Genomic DNA, 27,987 nt, shown 5'->3' on the forward strand with positions numbered 1-27,987 from the left:
AGATAGGAGCATGAGTAGGCCTGTCCAAATCGTACTGGAGTTTCATGACATCCTCCTCACAGCATACCCTCCCACCCAGCTTTGTGTCGTCTGCAAATTAGGAGATATTACATAGAAACATAGAAGATAGGAGCAGGAGTAGGCCATTCGGCCCCTCGAGCCCGCTCCGCCATTCAATGAGATCATGGCTGATCATCCTAATTCAGTACCCTGTTCCTGCCTTCTCTCCATATCCCTTGATCCCTTTAGCCTCAAGAAATATATCAAACTCTTTCTTGAGTATACTTAATGAACTGGCCTCCACCGCCCTCTGTGGCAGAGAATTCCACAGGTTCACCACTCTCTGGGTGAAGAAATTCCTCCTCATTTCAGTCCTAAATGGCTTACCCCTTATCCTTAGACTATGACCCCTGGTTCTGGACTCCCCGGCCATCAGAAACATCCTTCCTGCATCTAGTCTGTCCAAGCCTGACAGAATTTTATAGGTTTCGATGAGATCCCCTCTCAATCTCCTAAACTCCAGTGAGTATAAGCCCAATCGACACAATCTCTCCTCATACGTCATTCCTGCCATCCCAGGTATCAGCCTGGTGAATCTTCACTGCACTCCTTCCATGGCAAGAACGTCCTTCCTCAGGTAAGGCGACCAAAACTGCACACAATACTCAAGGTGTGGTCTCACCAAGGCCCTGTACAACTGCAGCAAGACATCCTTGTTCTTGTACTCGAACCCTCTTGCTACGAAGGCCAACATACCATTTGCCTTCTTAACCGCCTGCTGCACCTGCATGCTTACCTTCAGCGGCTGGTGCACAAGAACACCCAGGTCTCTTTGCACTTCCCCTTCTCCCAATCTATTGCCATTCAAATAATAATCTGCCTTCCTGTTTTTGCCACCAAAGTGGATAACCTCACATTTATCCACATTATAGTGCATTTGCCATGTTTCTGCCCAATCACCCAACCTGTCCAAATCGTACTGGAGTTTCACGACTTCCTCCTCACAGCATACCCCCCCACCCAGCTTTGCGTCGTCTGCAAATTTGGAGATATTACATCCAATTCCCTCGTCCAGATCATTAATATATATTGTGAACAGCTGGGGTCCTAGGACCGATCCTTCCGGTACCCCACTAGTCACTGCCTGCCACTCGGAAAACGACCCGTTTATTCCAACTCTTTGCTTTCTATCCGCCAACCATTTCTCTATCCAAGTCAATACCTTGCCCCCAATCCCATGTGCCTTAATTTTGCACGCTAATCTCTTATGCGGGACCTTATCGAAAGCCTTCTGAAAGTCCAAATACACCACATCCACTGGTTCTCCCTTATCTATTTTACCAGTTACATCCTCAAAAAATTCCAGTGGATTAGTCAAGCATGATTTACCTTTTGTAAATCCATGTTGACTTTGTCCGATCCAGTCACTGCTTTCCAAGTGCTCTGCTATTACATCTTTTCTAATGGACTCTAGCATTTTCCCCACTACCGATGTCAAGCTTACCGGTCCATAATTCCCCGCCTTTTCTCTACCACCTTTTTTGAATAGTGGGGTAACATTAGCTACCCGCCAATCCATGGGTACCGTTCCAGAGTCTATCGAGTTCTGGAAGATGACCAGCAATGCATCTACTATTTCTGGGGCCACTTCCTTAAGTACCCTGGGATGTAGATTATCAGGCCCTGGGGATTTATCGGCCTTCAGTCCCATCAATTTTCCTAACACCATTTCCCTACAAATACTGATTTCTTTCAGTTCCACCCTTTCATCAGACCCTATGTTCCCCGGCATCTCTGGGAGGTTATTTGGGTCCTCCTTTGTGAAGACAGAACCAAAATATGTATTTAGTTGGTCTGCCATTTCTTTGTTCCCCATTATAAATTCCCCCGATTCTGACATATCTATAAAAGCTTTTACAGTCAGTTTTTATGTTCCCTGACAGCTTACTCTCATATTCTATTTTCCCTTTCTTAATTAATCCCTTTGTCCTCCTTTGTTGAATCCTACACTGCTCCCAATCCTCAGGATTATTGCTTTTTCTGCCCAATTTATATGCCCTCTCCTTGGACCTTATGCTATCCCTAATTTCCCTTGTTAGCCACGGTTGGGTCACCTTTTTTGTTTTATTTTTATGCCAAACTGGGATGAACAAATTCTGTAGTTCATCCATTCGGTCTTTGAATGTTTGCCATTGCCTATCCACCGTCAACCGTTTGAGTGCAATTCCCCAATCAATCCTACCCAACTCGCTCCTCAGACCATCGTAGTTTCCTTTATTTAAATTGAGGACCCTAGTCTCCGAGTCAACTACTTCATTCTCCATCTTAATGAAGAATTCGATCATATTATGATCGCTCCGACCCAAGGGGCCTCGTACAACTTGATTGCCAATTAGTCCTTCCTCGTTACATAATACCCAGTCTAAGATGGCCTGATCTCTGGTTGGTTCCTCGACATATTGGTCCAGGAAACCATCCCGTAAACACTCCAGGAATTCCTCCTCCACAGTATTGTTACTAATTTGGTTGGCCCAATCTATATGTAGATTAAAGTCACCCATGATGACTGCTGTGCCCTTATTGCACGCTTCTTTAATTTCCCTTTTAATGCCATCCCCAACCTCCGCCTTACTGTTTGGAGGTCTATAAACCACTCCCACTAATGTTTTTTTCCCCTTAGTATTTCTCAATTCTACCCACACAGATTCCACCTCATCAGAGCTAATATCCTTCATTACAATTGTGTTAATCCCAATTCCCTCGTCCAGATCATTAATATATATTGTGAACAGCTGGGGTCCTAGGACCGATCCTTGCGGTACCCCACTAGTCACTGCCTGCCACTCGGAAAACGACCCGTTTATTCCAACTCTCTGCTTTCTGTCCGCCAACCAGTTCTGTATCCAAGTCAATACCTTGCCCCCAATCCCATGTGCCTTAATTTTGCACGCTAACCTCTTATGCGGGACCTTATCGAAAGCCTTCTGAAAGTCCAAATACACCACATCCACTGGTTCTCCCTTATCTATTTTACCAGTTACATCCTCAAAAAATTCCAGTAGATTAGTCAAGCACGATTTACCTTTTGTAAATCCATGTTGACTTTGTCCAATCCTGTCACTGCTTTCCAAGTGCTCTGCTATTACATCTTTTATAATAGACTCTAGCATTTTCCCCACTACTGATGTCAGGCTTACCGGTCTATAATTCCCCGCTTTTTCTCTGCCACCTATTTTGAATAGTGGGGTAACATTAGCTACCCTCCAATCCATGGGTACTGTTCCAGAGTCTATCGAGTTCTGGAAGATGACCAGCAATGCATCTACTATTTCTAGGACCACTTCCTTAAGTACCCTGGGATGTAGATTATCAGGCCCTGGGGATTTATCGGCCTTCAGTTCCATCAATTTTCCTAACACCATTTCCCTACAAATACTGATTTCTTTCAGTTCCACCCTTTCATCAGACCCTATGTTCCGCGGTATTTCTGGGGGGTTATTTGTGTCCTCCTTTGTGAAGACAGAACCAAAATATGTATTTAGTTGGCCTGCCATTTCCTTGTTTCCCATTATAAATTCCCCTGATTCTGACTGTAAGGGACCTACGCTTGACTTCACCAATCTTTTTCTCTTCACATATTTTTATGTTCCCTGAAAGCTTACTCTCATACTCTATTTTCCCCCTCTGAATTAATCCCTTTGTCCTCCTTTGCTGAATCCTAAACTGCTCCCAATCCTCAGGTTTACTGCTTTTTCTGGCCAATTTATACGTCCTCTCCTTTGATCTTATGCTATCCCTAATTTCCTTTGTTAGCCACGGTTGAGTCACCTTTTTTGTTTTATTTTTATGCCAAACAGGGATGAACAAATTCTGTAGTTCATCCATGCGATCTTTGAATGTTTGCCATTGCCTATCCACCGTCAACCCTTTGAGTAACATTCCCCAATCCATCCTACCCAACTCGCGCCTCATACCATCGTAGTTTCCTTTATTTAAATTCAGGACCCTAGTCTCTGAGTCAACTACTTCACTCTCCATCTTAATGAAGAATTCTATCATATTATGATCGCTCCGCCCCAAGGTGCCTCACACAAGATTGCTAATTAATCCTTTCTCATTACATAATAACCAGTCTAAGATGGCCTGGTCTCTAGTTGGTTCCTCGACATATTGGTCCAGGAAACCATCCCGTAAACACTCCAGGAATTCCTGCTCCACAGTATTGTTACTAATTTGGTTAGCCCAATCTATATGTAGATTAAAGTCACCCATGATAACTGCTGTGCCCTTATTGCACGCTTCTCTAATTTCCCTTTTAATGCCATCCCCAGCATTACTGTTTGGAGGTCTGTATACCACTCCCACTAACGTTTTCTGCCCCTTGGTATTTCTCAGTTCTACCCATACAGATTCCACATCATCAGAGCTAATATCCTTCCTTACAATTGTGTTAATCCCCTCTTTAACCAGCAATGCTACCCCACCTCCTTTTCCTTTTTGCCTGTCTTTCCTGAATATTGAATACCCCTGGATGTTGAGTTCCCAGCCTTGGTCACCCTGGAGCCATGTTTCCGTAATCCTAATCATATCATATCCGTCGGAGGTGCCGTTATTCGAATTAGACATTAAACCGAGGTGTAAAAGATCCGATGGCACTATTTTGAGGAGCAGGGGAGTTCTCCCTGCTGTTCTGACAAGTATTTGTCCCTCAATCAACATCATTAAAACTGATTTTCTAGTCATCATCACACTGTTGTTTGTGGGAGCTTGCTGTGCGCAAATTGGCTGCCGTGTTTCCTACATTACAACAGTGACTACACTTCAAAAAAATGACTTCATTGGCTGTAAAACGCTCTGGGATGTCCTGAGGTTGTAAAATCCGCTTTATAAATAGAAATTTTTCTTATTCCTTCTTTTCTTTTTTCTTATTTTATTATAAGGGGAGGTTTGATAGACATATTCAAAATCTTGAAAGGTTTTGATAGAGTAAATAAGGAGAACACATTTTCAGAGGGCAGGGATTTAAGGTGATTGGCAAAAGAAGCAGAGGGGCGATACGGAAACATTTGTTTACGCAGCGAGTTGTTGTGATCTGGAACGTGCTGCCTGAAAGGGCGGTGGAAGCAGATTCAATAGTAACTTTCAAAAGGGAATTGGATAAATACTTGAAGCAAAAACATTTGCAGGGCTGTGGGGAAAGAGCAGGGAAATGGGACTAATTGGAGAGCTCTGTCAAAGAGCCGGCACAGGCACGATGGGCCGAATGGTCTCCTTCTGTGCGGTCAGATTCTACGATTATTTCCGTAAAGATTCTCGGATGCATCTTCTCCGGCCCATGAGATTTAATCTGTTTGCACAGCTGTTCATCAACCCTGCTGGTCGTAATGTGCACAGTGTCACAACTCACCTCTGCAACACCCTCTAGTCCTGCCCCTCCGACAGTGCAGCACCCCCTCAGTACTGCCCCTCCGACAGTGCAGCACCCCCTCAGTACTGCCGCTTCGACAGTGCGGTGCCCCCTCAGTACTACCCCTCCAACAGTGCAGCGCTCCCTCAGTACTGCCCCTCTGACAGTGCAGCACCCCCTCAGTTCTGCCCCTCCGACAGTGCGGTGCTCCCTCAGTACTGACCCTCCGACAGTGCGGCGCTCCCTCAGTACTGCCCCTCCGACAGTGCGGCGCTCCCTCAGTACTGCCCCTCCGACAGTGCGGCGCTCCCTCAGTACTGCCCCTCCGACAGTGCGGCGCTCCCTCAGTACTGCCCCTCCGACAGTGCAGCACTCCCTCAGTACTGCCCCTCCGACAGTGCAGCGCTCCCTCAGTACTGCCCCTCCGACAGTGCAGCACTCCCTCAGTACTGCCCCTCCGACAGTGCGGCGCTCCCTCAGTACTGCCCCTCCGACAGTGCAGCACTCCCTCAGTACTGCCCCTTGACAGTTCAGTGCTCCCTCAGTACTGCCTCTGGGAGTATCAGCGTAGATTTTTGTGCTCAAATCTCTGGAGTGGGACTTGAACCCGTAACCTTCTGACTCAGAGGCGAGAGAGAGAGAGAGCTACCCACTGCGCCAAGGCTGACGTCCCTGAAGGAACTCCACAATTCTTCCAATCCCCTGGCCATATTCACACCTGCCCGGGTCACTCTGACAAAACCTCTCAAGCGCATAAAGTTAGTCCAATTAAAATTCGGTGATTTTGTTTGGGATTTTATAACCTCACCAATCCTTGAAATATGATGACATCCTGATTACTGGTGCTGAAAGCCTTGCCCACCTTTGTGTTGGAGATTTGATCCTCTCAATTACTCGTGATCAAATCCTTGTTGGCTCTTTTACAAACAGAGTCATAAAACAGTCGTCTGTTTAGTCTAGAAATCCCGTGCAGCGACGTTTCATTCTGGTGGCCCTGGGTGATCTTACTGCTACTCTCAGTGTTTCATTTCACAACAGTCCCAAGCCAGGTGGTGATTTGTGTGCCTGAGGGAGTCTGGAGAGGGATCACGTGGTGCCCACTGGGTACGCTTGAAGCCTTCCATGACTGGTGGGCCGGTGACCAGCGGTATCACTAATGAAAGGAACCAGATCGTGGTTTACATCGGAACAGGAGGAGGCCGTTCAGCCCCTCGAGCCTGCTCCACCATTCAATGAGATCATGACTGGTCTGTATCCTAACTCCATTCACCCGCCTTTGGCCCATCTCCCTTAACACTCTTGGCTAGCAAACAATCTATTGATCTCCGATTTAAAATGATTAATTGAGCTCGCATCTGCTGCTTTTTGTGAGAGAGAGCTCCACACTTCCACCACCCTTTACAACAACAACTTGTATTTCTATAGCGCCTTTAACGTAGTAAAACGTCCCAAGGCGCGTCACAGGAGTGGTACCAAACAAAATTTGGCACTGAGCCACATAAGGAGACGTTAGGGCAGATAATCAAAAGCTTGGTCAAAGAGGTAGGTTTGAACTGAGGAAAGAGAGGTGGAGAGGTTTAGGGAGAGAATTCCAGAGCTTAGGGCCTAGGCAGTAGAAGGAGGAACAAATTAACCCGCTTGATTGGCACCCCATCCACCACCTTAAACATTCACTCCCTCCACCACCGGCGCACCATGGCTGCAGTGTGTACCATCTACAAGATGCACTGCAGCAACTCGCCAAGGATTCTTCGGCAGCACCTCCCAAACCCACGACCTCTTCCACCTAGAAGGACAAGGGCAGCAGGCGCATGGGAACACCACCACCTCTGTGGTGTATGTGCCTTTAAGAGCAATTGTGGTGTATGTGCCTTTAAGAGCCCCAGGTGTGCGTAATGCCAGTAATTGCCACTTGGGCTATATAAGCCTGTGTATTGTGTATATCCTTTAGAACCCCCCCCCAGACTTGCTTAGTAAATACCTATGAACCAACTCCTGTCTTCAGTGTCTTTATCTACACACGGACACTACAGTGGCGACGAAGTGGAAACGGACTTACCTGCAATTCGGCAGCACCTCAAGGACATCGATTCCTCCAGCGTCCAGAAGACTCAAGGAAGTAAGAGAAACTGTGGTTTCACCAGCTGGCCAAGCTGGTGGCAGGTACTGCGCTAATCCTTCCTGGGCGTCAGGCTGGGGCTCCAGCGTCGGGCTCTACAGCTGAGACAGGCAGCGAAATCGGAGGCAAGCAATAACGGACTGGGAGGGTGCACTCGGGAGACGGCCGGCGCGGCAAGCAGGTCAGCGTTTAGACCTCCGTCGGGAACGAGTCTCCAACAGTGAATAAGCGGAAACCACAGTAAAACAGCATTGTTATCGGTAGCAGCGGCGGGAAAGCACAGGAAGCGCCATATCGTTGCTACAGAGAGAAAAAAAAAGCGCGGGAAGCGCCATATCTTTTTTTTGAAATGCCTAAGTCTGGCAATATTGATGCTTTTGATAACGAAACAGAGCCTAACTTTGGCAATATTGATGTTTTTGATAACAAGATAGAGGATTGGACCACATATGTAGAAAGAGTGGAGGTGTTTTGCACCGCAAATGGAATAGAAGATGAAAAAAAAGCTTCAGTGCTTCTGGATCTAATGGGCGCAGAAACATACAAGCTGTTACGCAACTTAATCACTCCAGCCGAACCGATGAACAAGAATTTTGAGGAGATTGTTGATACCCTACACTGCCAATTCGAGGCAGGACTGGCAGATTCTCTGCAAGGCAAATTCATCTGCGATCCCCTAAGTGTAGAAACACAAAAAAAGGTATCTTCTGGAAAAGATTTAACACTGGACAAGGCTTTCAGTGCAATAGGAGCGGCAAAGATACAGCAAAGGCCACAGGACTTCGGCACCCATGAAATGACACGGGGTTTCGAGAGATGTTATCGCTGCGGCAGATCCAACCATGACCAGAGGGATTGCTGGTTCAAAGAAAAAGCATGCAGGCGATGCGGGAAGATGGGACACATTCCACGCGTATGCCGATCTGAAAATAAAAAATCCACTAACGGGAAAAGAATCAATAAGGAAAAGCACAGAAAGGTACAAATGATGACGGACAGTAGCTCCAAAGACCAGGAGAGCGATGGCGACTCCGGGAACAAGAGACTAAGCTCTCTCAAATTACATAATGTAATTGCCAATGAAGATTACCAGACCATTTGGGTTACCCTCATAATAGCAGGGTCCCCAGTTAAAATGGAGCTAGATACAGGATCAGCTCTAACCGTAATAAATCGACGAGATTACGAGAGGCTATTTTCGCATATACCTCTAAAAGACACATCCATTATCTTAAAAACATATACGGGGCAGAAAGTATACCCCAAAGGAAAAATAAAGGTGCCTGTGGTATACAACGGCAAAGAACTACAAAAGTTGTATTTATACATTCTACAAGATGGTGGTCCACCGTTGTTGGGACATGAATGGATAAGGAAGATACGTTTAGATTGGCACTCCATTCAGGCACTGACGGTGACCAGTAAGGAAAAAAACAATGATGACATCATACCTGAACGATTAAAAGACATCTTGGCCAACGCCAAAGAAGTGTTTCAAGAGAAACTAGGAACCTTGAAAGGCATCACCGCCTCAATAAAAGTGGAAGATGCAGCAATTCCAAAAATTTTTAAGGCAAGACCGGTGCCATACGCAATACGTCCGGCAGTCGAGGCACAGTTGGAGAATTTGGAAAAGGCAGGCGTATTATCCAAAATAGATTGGAGCGAATGGGCAACACCCATCGTTCCAGTCATGAAAAAAGCATTGAAAAATAACTCTGAGGAACAGAGAAAAATTCGCATCTGTGGGGACTTTAAGGTGACTGTAAACCCGGTCCTTCACACGGTACAGTATCCTCTTCCGAGGATTGAAGATATTTTCACCTCACTATCCGGAGGAAAATGTTTCACAAAAATTGACTTGGCACAGGCATATCTACAGATGGAGGTTGAGGAGACCTCTAAAAAGTTTCTCACAATAAACACACACAAAGGCCTGTACCAGTACAATCGACTGGTTTTTGGAGTAGCATCAGCTCCAGCTATCTGGCAAAGAGCTATGGAGCAAGTCCTGCAAGGGATTTCGGGGACTCAGTGTTACCTAGACAACATCCTTATAACAGGAGAAAACGACAACGAGCACCTTGCCAATTTGGAGCAGGTGCTCACTAGGCTGAAAGAATGGGGCCTACGAGCAAATCGCCCCAAGTGCGAATTTTTCCAAAATCCGATATCATATTGTGGCCACATAATTAATAAGGAAGGGTTGCATAAGTCACCTGAAAAAATTGAAGCAGTTATAAAAGCCCCAGCACCTGAAAATGTTTCACAATTGAGGTCATTCCTGGGATTAATAAATTACTATCATAAATTTTTACCGAACTTATCAACTATTCTACACCCTCTTAATGATCTTCTACACACAGGAGTGATTTGGAAATGGAACGAAGACTGTAAACGTGCCTTCCATAAATGTAAAGACTTAATCACATCCGAGAAAGTTTTGGCTCATTACAACCCATCACTACCAATCAGACTGGCGTGCGATGCATCCCCTTATGGCATAGGAGCGGTATTGTCCCATAGATACCCTGATGGCTCGGAACGGCCGATAGCTTTTGCGTCACGCTCATTGAACTCAGCTGAGCGTAACTATTCCCAGATAGACAGGGAAGCACTCAGCCTGGTATGGGGAGTGAAGAAATTCAACCATTACCTACACGGACAAAAATTTACCTTGCTGACTGACCATCAACCCCTCATCTCCATATTCAACCCTAAGAAAGGTGTCCCCATTATGACGGCACAAAGACTACAGAGGTGGTCCCTTTTTCTAGGGGCACACCAATACAACATTGAATACAAAGGGTCAAAACAGCATGGGAATGCTGACGGTTTATCGCGCCTGCCGTTGCCAACGATAGAAGAGGCACCTACAGTAGACCCAGTAGAGATATTCCACTCTACCATAGTGGAATGTCTACCGGTGACAAATTCTGCCATTGAAAGGGAGACCAGAAATGACCCTACTCTCTCACGGGTCTACGATTTAACAATGAAGGGATGGCCAGCACATGGCGAACCACTGTTGCCAGCATTCTCGCAAAGAAGAGAACAGCTGTCAGTGTGCCGAGGAACCTTGATGTGTGGATCCAGAGTGGTGATTCCACCCAAACTCCAGGATAAAGTGCTAAAGGAGCTTCACGAGGGGCATCTGGGTGGAGTGAAAATGAAGAACCTAGCTAGGGCATTTGTATGGTGGCCAGGTATCGATGGAGACATCGAAGACATGACCAAGAGCTGCCTAGGATGCCAGAAGGTCCAAAATGCTCCGCCACAGGCCCCTCTACATCCATGGGAGTGGCCCTCATCTCCCTGGCAAAGGGTGCACATCGACTTTGCTGGTCCATTTATGGACTCAATGTTTTTAATCGCAGTTGATGCACACTCCAAGTGGCCGGAGGTAATAAAGATGTCCTCCACCACCACGGAAAAAACCATCACAGTATTAAGGACCATATTTGCCAGGAATGGGCTGCCGGAACAGATATGTTCTGATAATGGACCGCAATTTGTGTCCGAAGAATTCAGAAAGTTCTTAAAGGACAATGGGGTAAAGCACTACACGTCCGCCCCATACCATCCCGCCACCAATGGATTGGCTGAAAGGTTTGTCCAGACCTTTAAGGCCATAAAGGCCATGGGTAATGAAGACATAAAACTTCAGCACAAGGTGGATAACTTCTTATTTGCATATAGGAATGCAACACATATGGTTACAAACCAAACTCCTGCCATGATGTTCTACAATAGAAACCTAAGATGCCGGCTGGATTTGGTCAAGCCCAACATCCGAAGGGACATGGAGAACCGGCAGTTTCAGGGCATGAATGAAAGGCCAACTAGGGCCAACCGGTTTTGGCCCGGGACTACCGTACCGAGAAATGGCAGCCTGGAACTATCTGCACACGACTAGGACCACTGATGTATACCGTGGACATCGGAGAAAGCATAATAAGGCGCCATGCTGACCAAATCATCAAGTCATCCGAAAAGGGACAACCTACACCACCACGCTATACATCTAACGATGAAGTAGAGATACCCATATCTACCTCCGATCCGGTGATACTGGAACCCGATGAACCCGACACTGGCCTTCAAGCCGAATCAGCCTTGCCAGAAGAACCTACTAAACCACCAGAAACTACTACACCCCCGAGGCGTTATCCGGACCGAGTCAGGAAGCCTCCTGAGAGACTAACTTATAATTAATTAATACAGCAATGTATATTATTTTGCATATAACATGTAATTAATAATTACTTAAAATATGATGTACTAGTTAGCTAGAAGGGGAGGAATTGTGGTGTATGTGCCTTTAAGAGCCCCAGGTGTGCGTAATGCCGGTAATTGCCACTTGGGCTATATAAGCCTGTGTATTGTGTATATCCTTTAGACCCCCCCCAGGCTTGCTTAGTAAATACCTATGAACCAACTCCTGTCTTCAGTGTCTTTATCTACACACGGACACTACAACCTCCAAGTTCCCCTTCAATCACACACCATCCCGACTTGGAAATATATCGGCCGCTCCGTCATCATCGCTGGGTCAAAATCCTGGAACTCCCTCCCTAACAGCACTGTGGGAGCACCTTCACCACACGGACTGCAGCGGTTCAAGAAAGTTCACCACCACCTTTTCAGGGGGCAACTAGGTTTGGGCAATAAATGCTGGCCTTGCCAGCGCCGCCCACATCCCCAGAATGATTTTTTTATAAGGCACCATATACAGGAAACTCTCGATTTACCGACACCTAAATTAACAGGAAATCTCTGTTAACCGGCAAAATTCAGGAGTAGGTTCAGGTAAGTTTTACTTCATATTCGTGGCCGTTCCTGGATCTGTAGCCGTGTAACCGGGGTTCCTGCACGTGTTGCTAGGCAACAGGGACGCCTGGATCTGTGGCCGTGTACGGGGCTCTCGTACCTTTTACTGTATCCGGACTTTTTGATAAACCGGCACCACGCCGGTCCCGTCGGTGCCGGATAAAAAAGAGATTCCTGTAAATGCAAGAATTGTTTATCAAATGATGCACTAATCCCGAGTCTCACATCTCTTCCAGTGGGCAGTGGAGAAGCGTTGAACTTTGCTGCGTATGCCTTTGCTCCTGCGACGGTCGTCACTCCGCTGGGAGCGCTCAGCGTCCTCATCAGGTATGCCCAACCAGCACCGACGCAATCCTGGCTTCTTCGAATTTTCATTCTCGTTCCCCCACCTTCTCAGCTTTCCCCCCTCCTCTCCTGAAGGCGCCGACTCCTTGCTGGGTTACAGTTCCACGGCAGCCAGTTGCCTCTGATGCCTCACCCAGAGGGCCATTCTTCCTGTGTAATATCTCTTTATGTGGTTCGGTGCCAGTTTGTGTCTGATGATCGCTCCTGTGAAGCACCTTGGGATGTTTTTACTACGTTAAAGGCACTGTATAAATGCAAATTGTTGTTGTTGTTGTAAACCTAAGCAGCGAATGTTGGCAGGATATTCCACTGTGGGTGCCATCACAGCTGAGACAAGTGCAGGGGCGTACTTAAAAAAGAAATTAGGAGGGCGAGGAGGGGCCATGAAATAACACTGGCGAGCAAAATAAAGGAAAATCCTAAGATGTTTTATAAGTATATTAAGGGCAAGAGGATAACCAGGGAAAGGGTAGGGCCCATTAGGGACCAAAGTGGCAAGCTGTGTGTAGAGCCAGATGAGGTAGGCGGGGTTTTAAATGAATTTTTTGCATCTGTGTTCACTATGGAGAAAGACGATGCAGACATAGAAATCGGGCAAGGGGGCTGTGACATACTTGAACATATTAGCATCGAGAGGGAGGAGGTACTAGCGGTTTTAGCAGGCCAAAAAGTGGATAAATCTCCAGGCCCGGATGAGATGTATCCCAGGCTGCTGTGGGAGGCAAAGGAGGAGATTGCAGGGGCTCTGACACAAATTTTCAGAACCTCTCTGGCCACAGGGGATGTACCAGAGGACTGGAGAACAGCTAACGTAGTACCATTATTCAAGAAGGGTAGCAGGGATAAACTAGGGAATTACAGGCCAGTGAGCCTAATATCTGTGGTGGGGAAATTATTGGAAAAAATTCTGAGGGACAAAATTAGTCTCCACTTGGAGAGGCAAGGATTAATCGGGGATAGTCAGCATGGCTTTGTCAAGGGTAAATCATGTCTGACAAATCTGATTGAATTTTTCGAGGGGGTGACTAGGGGGGTGGATGAGGGAAATGCTGTGGATGTGGTTTACATGGACTTCAGTAAAGCTTTTGACAAAGTCCCGCATAGGAGACTGGTCAAGAAGGTAAGAGCCCATGGGATCCAGGGTGCCTTGGCGCGTTGGATCCTAAACTGGCTGAGTGGCAGGAGGCAGAGGGTGATGGTCGAAGGTTGCTTTTGTGACTGGAAGCCTGTGTCCAGTGGGGTACCTCAGGGATCGGTGCTGGGTCCCTTGTTGTTTGTGATCTACATAAATGATTTGGATGAGAATGTAAAAGGTATGATCAGTAAGTTCGCAGATGACACGAAAATTGGTGGGGTGGTAAATTGCGAGGAGGAAAGCCTCAGGCTACAGGACGATATAAATGGGTTGGTCAGATGGGCGGAAAAGTGGCAAATGGAATTTAACCCTGAAAAGTGCGAGGTGATGCATTTTGGATGGACAAATAAGGCAAGGGAATACACAATGAGTGGTAGGACCCTAGGAAGTACAGAGGGTCAGAGGGACCTTGGTGTACATGAAGATCAGCCATGATCTCATTGAATGGCGGAGCAGGCTCGAAGGGCCGAATGGCCTACTCCTGTTCCTATCTCTATGTTTCTATGTTTCTATGTTTACATAGATCCCTGAAGGCAGCGGAACAGGTAGATAAGGTGGTTAAAAAGGCATATGGGATACTTGCCTTCATTAGCCGAGGCATAGAATATAAGAGCAGGGAGGTTATGATGGAGCTGTACAAAACGCTGGTGAGGCCACAGCTGGAGTACTGTGTGCAGTTCTGGTCGCCTCACTATAGGAAGGATGTGATTGCTTTGGAGAGGGTGCAGAGAAGATTCACCAGGATGTTACCTGGGATGGAGCGCCTCAGCTATGAAGAGAGGCTGGACAGGCTAGGGTTGTTTTCCTTGGAGCAAAGAAGGCTGAGGGGGGACCTGATTGAGGTGTACAAAATGATGAGGGGCATAGATAGGGTAGATAAAGAGGAACTTTTCCCCTTAGTAGGGGGGTCAATAACAAGGGGGTATAGATTCAGGGTAAGGGGCAGGAGATTTAGAGGGGATTTGAGGAGGAACTTCTTCACCCAGAGGGTGGTTGGAATGTGGAACTCAATGCCTGAAAGGGTGGTAGAGGCAGGAACCCTCACAACATTCAAGAAGCATTTGGATGAGCACTTGAAATGCCATTGCATACAAGGCTATGGACCAAATGCTGGAAAATGGGATTAGACTGGACAGGGATGGATGGGCGGCGCAGACACGATGGGCCGAAGGGCCTCTTTCTGTGCTGTAAAACTCTATGACTCTATGACAAATGTCTATACCTTTCACAGATGAGGGATGGGCAATAAATGCCGGCCTTGCCAGCGACTCCCACACCCTGAGAATGAACTGAAAGTAACTTAAGATAAGAAATAGGAGCAGGAGTCGAACATTCCGCCCCTTGAGCCTGCTCCGCCATTCAATGAGATCATGGCTGATCTTCTACATCAACTCCACCTTCCTGCACTATCCCCCTAGCCCTCGATTCCCTTAAAATCCAAAAATCTGTCGATCTCAGCCTTGAATATACTCAACGACTGAGCCTCCACAGCCCTCTGGGGCAGAAAATTCCAAAGATTCACCACCCTCTGAGTGAAGAAATGTCTCCTCGTCTCAGTCCTAAATGGCCGACCCCTTTTTTTAAATATTTTTTTATTCATTGATGGGATGTGGGCGTCGCTGGCTAGGCCTGCATTTAGTGCCTGATATACCTATCAATTCGTCCAATGAAAAGCGACGAGTTAAGAAAGTAACTATAGGTTTTTATTGACTAAATAACAGAGCCCACCCTCGTGGGTGATCGGATCCAAGAAGGAGGAATACCAGCCAGTCGACCACCTTTATACCCGGGCAGGTAGGCGGAGCCATGGGCGGAGTCGGCAGTGGTCAGCCCAGGTATAGCAGCGTGACAAGAGGCGACCTCGTACAGTGATACAACAATGTGAACAGTGATAACTATAGGGAAACGATCTAACAGTGATAACTATAGTGTAACGATAGTAAACGGTAAAAGTGGTTTACCACATTCACCCCTTGTTTAGATTTGAGTCCGGCGGGGTGAAGTGTACTACCAGTTCTGGTATGTCAGTCTGTCCGGAGGCCTCGTAAGCCTGTCTGATCGTCGCAGCGGCGGTGTTGCGTTCTCCGGTGTTAATGCTGGCGTCTGCGAGGTAGGCGAAGGCTCTTGGGGTTCCGGCGTACCGTCTACCTGGGCTGGAATTGGGGGGGTGGTGGGGGGGGGGTAGCGGTGGTGTCTCCGGAGTGCCCGAGGGTGCGAGGTCTCGTAAGGAGACTGTGTCCTCCCGCCCGTCTGGGTATGCCACGTAGGCGTACTGGGGGTTGGCGTGCAGGAGGTTCACCCTCTCGACCAGGGGGTCCGTTTTATGGGCCCTCACGTGCTTTCGCAGCAAGACAGGCCCCGGAGAGGTCAGCCAGGTTGGTAGCGTGGTTCCCGTAGTCGACTTCCTGGGGAAAACAAACATTCGTTCATGGGGGGTGGCGTAAATGGCAGTGCAAAGTAGTGACCGGGTGGAATGCAGCGCCGCCGGGAGGACCTCCTGCCAGCGAGAGGTTGGGAGGCCCTTAGACTTTAAGGCTAAGAGGACAGCCTTCCATACCGTCGCGTTCTCTCTTTCCACCTGGCCGTTCCCTCGGGGGTTGTAGCTGGTGGTCCTGCTAGTGGCGATGCCTCTCGCTAGTTGGAACTGACGGAGTTCCTCGCTCATGAAGGAGGCGCCCCGGTCACTATGTATATAGTTTGGGAACGCGAACAAGGCAAAGAGGTCGTTCAGGCATTTAACGACCGTGGTGCTGGTCATGTCTGGGCAGGGGAAGGCAAAGGGGAAACGGGAGTACTCATCAACAATGTTGAGGAAGTACACATTACGGTCAGAGGACGGGAGGGGCCCCTTAAAATCGATGCTCAAGCGCTCGAAGGGGCGGGTGGCCTTGATCAGGCTTGCTCTGTCCGGCCTAAAGAAGTGCGGTTTGCACTCGGCACAGGTCTGGCAGTTCCTGGTCATGGTCCTGACCTCCTCGATGGAGTAGGTCAGGTTGCGGGCCTTAATGAAGTGGTAAAGCCTGGTGACCCCGGGGTGGCAGAGGTCGTTGTGGAGGGTCTGAAGTCTATCAATTTGCGCGTTGGCGCATGTAATTCGCGATAGAGCGTCAGGGGGTTCGTTCAGCTTACCAGGCCGGTACAAGATATCATAATCGTAGGTGGATAGCTCGATTCTCCACCTCAAGATCTTGTCATTCTTGATTTTACCCCTCAGCTTGTTATTAAATATAAAAGCGACCGAACGCTGGTCGGTGAGGAGGGTAAATCGCTTGCCTGCGAGGTAATGCCTCCAGCGGCGTACCGCCTCCACAATCGCCTGGGCCTCCTTCTCGACCGAAGAGTGTCGGATCTCAGGGCCCTGTAGGGTCCTTGAGAAGAAGGCCACCGGTCTCCCCTCCTGGTTGAGGGTAGCGGCTAGGGCGAAGTCGGATGCATCGCTCTCCACTTGGAAGGGGATGGACTCATCCACTGCGTGCATAGTGGCCTTAGCAATGTCTCCCCTGATGAGGGAGAAGGCCGTGCGCGCTTCTTCCGTAAGGGGGAAGGAGGTGGACTTCATGAGGGGTCTGGCTTTGTCCGCATAATTCGGCACCCATTGGGCATAGTAGGCGAAGAGCCCCAGGGTTCTCTTCAGCGCCTTTGGACAGTGGGGAAGGGGTAGCTCCATGAGGGGACGCATTCTTTCGGGATCGGGGCCGATGATTCCGTTCTCTACTACGCAGCCGAGGATGGCAAGGCGTGAGGTGTTAAACACACATTTCTCCTTATTGTAGGTGAGGTTCAGCCGTTGGGCCGTACGGAGGAATCTTTCCAGATTAGCGTCATGGTCTTGCCGGTCGCGGCCGCAGATGGTGACGTTATCTAGATAGGGGAACGTGGCTTGCAGCCCGTTCTGGTCAACCATCCGGTCCATCTCCCTTTGGAAGACCGAAACCCCGTTGGTGACGCCGAAGGGGACCCTAAGGAAGTGGTAGAGGCGGCCATTCGCCTCGAAGGCGGTATACTGGCGGTCCTCGGGGCGGATAGGGAGTTGGTGGTAGGCCGACTTAAGGTCGATGGTAGAGAATACCCGGTATTGAGCAATCTGATTGACCATATCAGATATGCGGGGAAGGGGGTATGCGTCCAGCTGGGTGTACCGGTTTATGGTTTGGCTGTAGTCGATGACCAGGCGGTTTTTATTGCCGGTCTTAACGACTACAACCTGGGCACGCCAGGGGCTGCTGCTCCCCTCGATGATGCCCTCCTTCAGGAGACGCTGCACCTCAGAGCTAATGAAAGCTCTGTCCCCGGCGCTGTACCGCCTGCTCTTGGTAGCGACGGGTTTGCAGTCGGGGGTGAGGTTAGCGAACAGGGAAGGTGGCGGGACCTTGAGGGTGGATAGGCCGCAGGTGTTACGCGGTGGGCGATTTAAAGGCTGCTGGTTGTCAACTGTGAGCGGGGGGAGGGGTCCACCGTATGCTAGAGTGACGCTTTGGAGGTGGGATTGAAAATCCAGCCCTAGTAGGACGGCAGCGCATAGCTGGGGCAGGACGAGGAGTTTAAAGTTTTTATACTCCGTGCCCTTAACCGACAGGGTCACAACACAGTAGCCGCTGATGTCTGTGGCGTGGGACCTCGATGCCATCGAGATCCGGTTGCGCGTTGGCTGGACAGTGAGGGAGTAGTGGCTCACCGTGTCTGGATGCATGAAGCTCTCCGTGCTTCCGCTGTCGAACAGGCAGGTCGTGGCGTGGCCGTCTACTTTGATGTCCATCATTGACTTGGACAGCTGATGCGGGCGAGCTTGGTCTAGTGTGACGGAGGCTAGTGTGTGGCTGAGCGGGTCGCTGTAGTCTGTAGGTGAAGCGGTCGTCAGGTCTGGAGGTAAGGTGGCGGTTGAGCGTGGTGGGTAAAATGGAGGCGCCCACGAGGTGGGGCAAAATGGCGGAGAAGATGGCTGCCCCCACAACCCACATGAGGCACTGCTGGCGTTGGTTGCCTGGATCAAAGATGGCCACCCCCATTGCTCATCTGTGGCCTTGATAAAAGATGGCCGCCCCCACAGTTCGCATGAGGCACTGCTGGCCTCTGCTGCTCTCCCTCTGCAGGCCTTCGCGAAGTGGCCTTTCTTCAGGCAGCTGGAGCACGTCGCGTTTTTGGCTGGGCAGCGCGACCTCGGGTGTTTCGCCTGCCCACAGAAGAAGCAGCCGGCGGCCCGGTCGCGGGGGTCCGAAGTCGCAGCCGGTACCGGGGGTGGCGGTCCCGATCGGGTCCGGGACGCCGACGCTGAGGTAGGTCCCGGGGGCGGCGCTACGAGGGGTATTGCGGTCGGGGTCGGGCCCGAGTCCCAGAGTCGCGAACTGTACCTGGAATACACCTCGAGGTCCCGCTGGGTCACTTCTAGGGAGTAGGCCAAGGCTGCAGCTGTGTTCAGGTCGAGGTCCTTTGATTCCAGCAGTCTCTGCCGTAAGTAGTCGGACCGAAGGCCTTTCACGAAGGCATCGCGGATGTTATCTTCAGTGTTTTCTGCAGTCGATACTGCTTTAAAGTCACAGTCCCTGCCGAGTGTTCGTAGCGCCCGTAAAAATTCAGCTACAGACTCTCCTGGCTGTTGCGGGCGGGATCTTAGGAGGTGTCTGGCATACATGGAATTTACCGGGCTCCGGTACTGCTGTTTCAGTAGGTTGATAGCGGCCTCGTAAGTAGTAATGTCCTGGATGAGTTACTATACTTTAGGGCTCGCTTGGGCGGTCAGAACTCTTAGTTTGGATCTCTGAGGGACGCCGGATTCTTCCAGGTAGGATTCGAAGCAGCCCAGCCAGTGTTTGAAGTCGAGGGCTGCGTTTGTTGCTTGTGGGTTTAGATCCAGGTACGGTGGTTTGAGGGCTCGCAGCCAAGCCGGCTGCTGTGGCTGTTGTAGCTGGGCGTCTGGCTGGTCGTTTGGCTGCTCCGTTGACTGGTTGTTTGGCTGCTCAAGTGACGACATTTTAAAATGTAGTCAATAAAATTGATATACCTATCAATTCGTCCAATGAAAAGCGACGAGTTAAGAAAGTAACTATAGGTTTTTATTGACTAAATAACAGAGCCCACCCTCGTGGGTGATCGGATCCAAGAAGGAGGAATACCAGCCAGTCGACCACCTTTATACCCGGGCAGGTAGGTGGAGCCATGGGCGGAATCGGCAGTGGTCAGCCCAGGTATAGCAGCGTGACAAGAGGCGACCTCGTACAGTGATACAACAATGTGAACAGTGATAACTATAGGGAAACGATCTAACAGTGATAACTATAGTGTAACGATAGTAAACGGTAAAAGTGGTTTACCACAGTGCCCATCCCTAATTGCCCTTGAGAAGATGGTGGTGAGCCGCCTTCTTGAACCGCTGCAGTCCATATGGTGTAGGTACACCCACAATGCTGTTAGGAAGGGAGTTCCAGGATTTTGGCCCAACGACAGTGAAGGAACGGCGATACAGGTCCAAGTCAGGATGGTGTGTGGCTTGGAGGGGAACTTGTCGGTGGTTATTCTGAGTCTGGAAGCTGTCATCTCCAATGTAATTGTACCGCTCGCTTTGGAGTAATTGTCCTCTATAAATGGTGCAATGCGGAGGGTAGGAGTAGGACATTCCGCCCATCGAACCTGCTCCAATGAGATCATGACTGATCTTCTACATCAACTCCACCTTCCCGCACTACCCCCATATCCCTTGATTCCCTTAATATCCAAAAATCTGTCAATCTCAGCCTTGAATATACTCAACAACCCAAAGATTCACAACCCTCTGAGTGAAGAAATTGCTCATCTCAGCCCTAAATGGCCGACCCCTTATTCTGAGACTGGAAGCTGTCATCTCAAACTGTAATTGTACCCCTCACTTTGGAGTAAATGTCCTCTATAAATGGTGCAGTGCGGAGGGTTAAGTTAAATGAGATGGGTTTGGAGGGGAAAGCCTGATACTGACCCTACCATCTTCCTGTTTTCTAGCACCGTAGAACAGGCAGGCGGCGCCTCAGGGTAATAACACCTCCAGCAATGCAGCACTCCCTCAGGGCCGGGCCAGATTAGGAGAAAGATTAGGAGCACAAGTCCTGGAGTGGGCAATGGAGTCTCGGCCCTCTGACCCAGAAACTAGAGTGGCAGCAAAAGAGTCAAACTGTCCCTGAAGAAGCTGTACCGATAGTTTCCCTCCTGTCCCGCCCCCCAACATTCTGCAGTCCCACCCCACAAACCCCCATACTAAACTCCCGACCCCCCCAAACACTACACTCTGCCCCAATACCCCCCACACTACAATCCCCCCAATACCCCCCACACTGCAATCTCCCCAATACCCCCCACACTACAATCCCCCCAATACCCCCCACACTACAATCTCCCCAATACCCACCACACTACAATCCCCCCCACACTACAATCCCCCCAATACCCCCCACACTACAATCTCCCCAATACCCCCCACACTACAATCCCCCCAATCCCCCCCACACTACAATCCCCCCAATACCCCCCACACTACAATCTCCCCAATACCCCCCACACTACAATCCCCCCAATATCCCCCACACTACAATCCCCCCAATACCCCCCACACTACAATCTCCCCAATACCCCCCACACTACAATCCCCCCAATACCCCCCACACTACAATCCCCCCAATAGCCCCCACACTACAATCTCCCCAATACCCCCCACACTACAATCCCAATACCCCCCACACTACAATACCCCCAATACCCCCACACTACAATCCCCCAATACCCCCCACACTACAATCCCCCCAACACTACAATCCCCCCACTACAATCCCCCCAATACCCCCCACACTACAATCCCCCCAATACCCCCCACACTACAATCCCCCCAATACCCCCCACACTACAATCCCCCCAATACCCCCCACACTACAAGCCCCCAATACCCCCCACACTACAATCCCCCCACACTACAATCCCCCCAATACCCCCCACACTACAAGCCCCCAATACCCCCCACACTACAATCCCCCCAATACCCCCCACACTACAATCCCCCCAATACCCCCCACACTACAATCCCCCCAATACCCCCCACACTACAATCCCCCCAATACCCTGACACTACAATCCCTCCAATACCCCCCACACTACAATCCCTCCAATACCCCCCACACTACAATCCCCCCCACACTACAATCCCCCCAATACCCCCCACACTACAATCCCCCCAATACCCCCCACACTACTCTCCTCCCCACCCCCCTCCACTAGAGATGGGCCTGTTGATGTTTGTTTATTTCTTTGAGATGTTTAAATGCCTTTGTGTTGCTGATTCCTTTCCTTATTTCCCTCCCACCTACAGTGCTGTGCTGTCTTCCTACCTCCTGCAGGAGAGACTCAACCTGCTGGGGAAGCTGGGATGTGTGCTCTGCATTCTGGGGTCAACCATGATGGTGATTCACGCACCTCAAGAGGAGGAGGTGAAAACACTGGAAGAAATGGCGCTGAAACTCAAAGATCCAGGTCAGTTTGGGAACAGAGAGGGGATTTACTCACATTTAAAATAATTAATTCTCAGGGCGTGGGTGTTGCCCATCCCGAGTTGCCCTGAGAAGGTGGGGGTGGGCCGCCTTCTTGAACCGCTGGGAGCGGGTTTTTTACAAACTGAGGGGGTGGGGAGGGGAGGGGGTGAGGAGAGGGGGTGGGTGGGGAGGGGATGGGGTGAGGAGAGGGTGGGGAGGGGAGGGGGTGGGGAGGGGAGGAGGTGAGGAGGGGGTGGGGAGGTGGGTGACGGGATTGGAGAGTTGGAAGGTAAGAAAATGGGAACATAAGAATTAAGAGCAGGAGTTGGCCATGTGGCCCCTCGAGCCTGCTCCACCATTCAATAAGATCATGGCTGATCATCGACCTCAACTCCACTTTCCCGCCCGATCCCCATACCTCCTGTTTCCCCGAGAGTTCAAAAATCTATCGATCTCATCCTCGAATATAATCAATGACTGAGCCTCCACAGCCCTCTGGGGCAGAGAATTCCAAAGATTCACCACCCTCTGAGTGAAGAAATTTCTCCCCATCTCAGTCCTAAATGGCTGACCCCTTATCCTGAGACTGTGACCCCTGGTTCTAGACTCTCCAGCCAGGGGGAAACAGCCTCTCAGCATCTACCCTGTCAATCCCCCTCAGAATCTTGTATGTTTCCATGAGATCACCTCTCATTCTTCTAAACTCCAGAGAGCATCGGCCCAACCTGCTCAATCTCTCCTCATAGGACAACCCTCTCATCCCGGGAATCAATCTAGTGAACCTTCGTTGCACCGCCTCCAAGGCAAGTGGGGGTGGGAGTGCGGTGTGGCGTGTTCCCACCGTGCAGGCAGGCAGGGTTAAGATCGTGTCAAAAGTTTCATTTCAATCCATGAATTGTGCTTGCAGGGTTCCTGGTGTTCGCCTGCCTCGTAATGGTCACGGTGCTCCTCCTCATCTTCTACACGGCCCCCAGACATGGACACACCAACATCCTGGTCTACATTGCCATCTGCTCCCTCATCGGGGCTTTCTCCGTCTCGTCTGTGAAAGGGATCGGCATATCCATCCGAGGGTGCGTCGCCCGCCTCCCGGTGTACAAACACCCGTTAACCTGGATTCTCATCCTCTCCCTGCTGGCCTCCATCATCACTCAGATCAACTACTTGAACAAATCGCTGGACATATTCAACACCTCGGTGGTCTACCCTATTTACTACGTGTTCTTCACCACTGTGGTCGTCACCAGCTCAGTCATCCTGTTCAAAGAGTGGTACCGCATGTCTGCGGTCGACAGCGTGGCTACCGTCACTGGCTTCGGAACCATCATCCTCGGGGTCTTCATGCTTCACGTCTTCAAAGACCTGAATTTCAGCCTGAGCAACGTGCCACAGACTCTCAAGGAGCAAGAGGGGACCTGCGTGACTCCCATGATGAAACTGGATGACAAGCACATCCTTGTAGAAAGCACGGACAATGCGGTGTTCACTGAGGAGAAGTCCAAGGTCTTTGTTATTTATGGCTGAAGGTTTCAGGTTTATGAACGATTTAATTTAAGTGCTGCTATAAGAGCCGGACTTGGGCAGACTATGAAACTATTTAATGTTCTGATGCAGTGTCTGCTGGTGTGAACACGCAGGTTTATTCCCTGTCCCCAAAGGCCCAGAGATTTCATTGATGAAAGGTCGGATTATCCCGCAGGATTTCAATTCAGTTCTGGTCCAGAATCTGTGTTGCAGTTTGAGGTGGCAAATCTGAATCAGCTGATCAGACATAGGCCGAGTCTGACTCACGGTTCCCTCACGCCTCCGACACGTCACACCCTCTGCAGTATAACTGCGACCGCTGCAAAGGCATCTTTCATTTTAAATGGGTTTTAAACACTAGTGAAACTACTGATCTGGAATTTAATGGTGGAATTGTACCCGTGATCAGCTCTGCTCTGCCTCTGGTCAGGATTGGGGTGCTCAAATCAAAGTGCCAGTGTCAAACCGATCAGACCTGCGGCATAAATAACCTCCAGACTGGTGGAACGGGAAACTCTGCGATCTAGCCTGCTCTCAGTCTCCACGTGAAACTATCCCCTTGGCACAACTTCCATTTTTATTGAAACAGTGCAGTTTCAAAGTGCGTGTTTTTTTCCCCATTTTCGCCAAAGCTGATTTGCTGAATTGATCGTGAGCAAGTCTTGTCTCCAGATCCTCTTACACTGTTTGCTTGTTGCTGGTTCACGAAGAAATGGTCTGTGCTGTTAGCTCATCTCAATCAGAGGGACCACAGAGTTTGCCTAGTGCCCCGGGCTAGGGAGGAGAGAATCCGCCATTGTTCCTGCTCCTGGTCCCTATCCAGTGTGAAGTGTGTGTGTGCACGTCATGTGAAGAAAGGATTGGAATGGGACTGAGCCCCGGGGAGCAGCACCCAGTGTGGGACTGAGCCCCGGAGAGCACCGCCCGGTGTGGGACTGAGACCCGGGGAGCACCGCCCGGTGTGGGACTGAGCCCCGGAGAGCACCGCCCGGTGTGGGACTGAGCCCCGGGGAGCACAGCCCGGTGTGAGGCTGAGCCCCGGGGAGCACAGCCCGGTGTGGGACTGAGCCCCTGGGAGCACAGCCCGGTGTGGGACTTAGCCCCTGGGAGCACAGCCCGGTGTGGGACTTAGCCCCGGGGAGCACAGCCCGGTGTGAGGCTGAGCCCCGGGGAGCACAGCCCGGTGTGAGACTGAGCCCCGGGGAGCACCGCCCGGTGTGGGACTGAGCCCCGGAGAGCACAGCCCGGTGTGAGACTGAGCCCCGGGGAGCACCGCCCGGTGTGGGACTGAGCCCCGGAGAGCACAGCCCGGTGTGAGACTGAGCCCCGGGGAGCACCGCCCGGTGTGGGACTGAGCCCCGGGGAGCAGCACCCGGTGTGGGACTGAGCCCCGGGGAGCACCGCCCGGTGTGGGACTGAGCCCCGGGGAGCACCGCCCGGTGTGGGACTGAGCCCCGGGGAGCACCACCCGGTGTGGGACTGAGCCCCGGAGAGCACTGCCCGGTGTGAGACTGAGCCCCGGGGAGCACCGCCCGGTGTGGGACTGAGCCCCGGGGAGCACCGCCCGGTGTGGGACTGAGCCCCGGGGAGCACCGCCCGGTGTGGGACTGAGTCCCGGAGAGCACAGCCCGGTGTGGGACTGAGCCTCAGGGAGCACCGCTCGGTGTGGGACTGAGCCCCGGGGAGCACCGCTCGGTGTGGGACTGAGCCCCGGGGAGCACCGCCTGGTGTGGGACTGAGCCCCGGAGAGCACAGCCCGGTGTGGGACTGAGCCCCGGGGAGCACCGCCCGGTGTGGGACTGAGTCCCGGAGAGCACAGCCCGGTGTGGGACTGAGCCCCAGGGAGCACCGCTCGGTGTGGGACTGAGCCCCAGGGAGCACCGCTCGGTGTGGGACTGAGCCCCGGGGAGCACCGCCCGGTGTGGGACTGAGCCCCGGAGAGCACAGCCCGGTGTGGGACTGAGCCCCGGAGAGCACCGCCCGGTGTGGGACTGAGCCCCGGAGAGCACCGCCCGGTGTGGGACTGAGCCACGGAGAGCGGGAGAGCACTGGCCAGGGCAGCACTCGCTTAGTACTGCACTGGTGTGTCAGCCTAGACTAAGTATCTGGAGTGGGGCTTGAACACACAACCCTTTGACTTACAGAGGTGAGAGTGCTACCTACTGAGCCACGGCTGGCACGTTATCGAGCTTTGTCAAGACAGCACACACTTGCCCTCTCTCAACCCTCTTATTGGTGTACCGGTGGCTTGACCTAGGCCACTTGTGTAAAGTCAGTGAGCTTCGAGTAGCTCAGTCATGTAATGCAACCCTTTCAGAATAAGTTGGTAACCCTAAAAGCGATGAATTCCCTCGCTAGTGATGCATCATTCAATCTCAGTCAGAGGCTGGTTCACCAGAATGTTACCAGGGCTCCAAGGGTTAGATTATGAGGAGAGATTGCATAAACTAGGCTGCATTCCCTGGAATATAGAGGGTTAAGGGGTGATTTGATTGAGGTCTTTAGGATTTTGAAAGGAATTTATAGGATCGATAAACTATTTCCGCTGGTGGGGGAGTCTCGGACAAGGGGACAGACCTTAAAATCAGAGCCCGGCCATTCCGGAGAGAAGTTAGGAAACACTTCTTCACACAAAGGGTGGTGGAAGTGTGGAACTCGCTCCCACAAAAAGCAGGCGATGCTGGGGCTCAATTAGTAATTTTAAATCTGGAATCGATAGATTTTTGCTGGACAAGGGTGTTAAGGGATAGAGAGCCAAGGCGGGTGGATGGAGTTAGGGTACAGATCAGCCATGATCTCATTGAATGGTGGAACAGGCTCGAGGGGCTGAATGGTCTCCTCCTGTTCCTATGTAACGGGCTTGAGGGGCTGAATGGCCTCCTCCTGTTCCTGTGTAATAGGCTCGAGGGGTTGAATGGCCTCCTCCTGTGCCTGTGTAACAGGCGCGAGGGGCTGAATGGCCTCCTCCTGTTCCTGTGTAATAGGCTCGAGGGGCTGAATGGCCTCCTCCTGTTCCTGTGTAACAGGCTCGAGGGGCTGAATGGCCTCCTCCTGTCCCTGTGTAACAGGCTCGAGGGGCTGAATGGGCCTCCTCCTGTTCCTGTTTAACAGGCTCGAGGGGCTGAACGGCCTCCTCCTGTTCCTGTGTAACAGGCTCGAGGGGCTGAATGGCCTCCTCCTGTTCCTGTGTAACGGGCTCGAGGGGCTGAATGGCCTCCTCCTGTTCCTGTGTAACGGGCTCGAGGGGGCTGAATGGCCTCCTCCTGTCCCTATGTAACGGGCTCGAGGGGCTGAATGGCCTCCTCCTGTTCCTATGTAATGGGCTCGAGGGGCTGAATGGCCTCCTCCTGTCCCTATGTAACGGGCTCGAGGGGCTGAATGGCCTCCTCCTGTTCCTATGTAACGGGCTCGAGGGGCTGAATGGCCTCCTCCTGTTCCTATGTAATGGGCTCGAGGGGCTGAATGGGCCTCCTGCTGTTCCTATGTTCATGCCTGTTAATAATCGTTTCAATCTTGGTCAACCTTGACTGCACAGTGACGATTCTTGGTCCATTGTAGATGTCATGAAATTACTTTTAAATCCTTATTGCTGCTTTGTTCCATGTTGAACTTGGGAAGATAGATGATGAGGTGAAAAATCTGTATTTATGCTTTTTTTGATTGTGTACAAATTGATTTCTTAACGGTTCCTTCGATTCAAGGCTCAGAGCCTGAGGGGATTTTTAAATTCACTCTCGGGATGGCTAGCGGCGTTGCTGGCCCGGCATTTATTGCCCATCCCGAGTTGTCCTAAGAAAGTGGTGGTGGGCCGCCTTCTTGAACCGCAGAAGTCTGTGTGGCGATGGTGCTCCCACAATGGTGTCAGGCCCCGAAAGTGATCCTGGTTCTGCAGGACCCTTATTTCTGTTCCGGGTTCTGCAAGTTGGATCTATATATGTGGATATACACCAGGGAAATATTTTGATCACTTTAAATCCTCAGTAAATGAATGCACCGTGAAGTGGAGCAAGATGGCAACAGCCCAGTTTGTATTTTTCTATTTTATATATATTTTTGTAACATGTTTTTACTGATTTTGTTCTCTAAAGACGAATGATATGTCTCTGTTAACGCATTATAATTCCTTCAGTGCTGAGTGCATTTA

General features: G+C 50.6%; 1 protein-coding gene across 1 annotated transcript in view; it reads left to right on the forward strand.

The window, feature by feature from the left end:
• Positions 1–27,579, forward strand: part of LOC147114398 (magnesium transporter NIPA2-like) — a 48,226-nt gene extending 20,647 nt beyond the window's left edge. Inside the window, exons 4-6 of the mRNA XM_085996202.1 lie at positions 12,593–12,683; positions 22,160–22,320; positions 23,227–27,579. Of these exons, the coding sequence (XP_085852328.1) occupies positions 12,593–12,683; positions 22,160–22,320; positions 23,227–23,843 (869 nt within the window). The 3' untranslated portion in view covers positions 23,844–27,579. The remainder of the gene's footprint in view (positions 1–12,592; positions 12,684–22,159; positions 22,321–23,226) is intronic.
• Positions 27,580–27,987: the final 408 nt, after the last annotated feature.

Source organism: Somniosus microcephalus, chromosome 8 (genome assembly GCF_052327205.1).
Source record: "Somniosus microcephalus isolate GS21.2 chromosome 8, FLI_Smic_1.0, whole genome shotgun sequence".
NCBI lineage: Eukaryota > Metazoa > Chordata > Chondrichthyes > Squaliformes > Somniosidae > Somniosus > Somniosus microcephalus.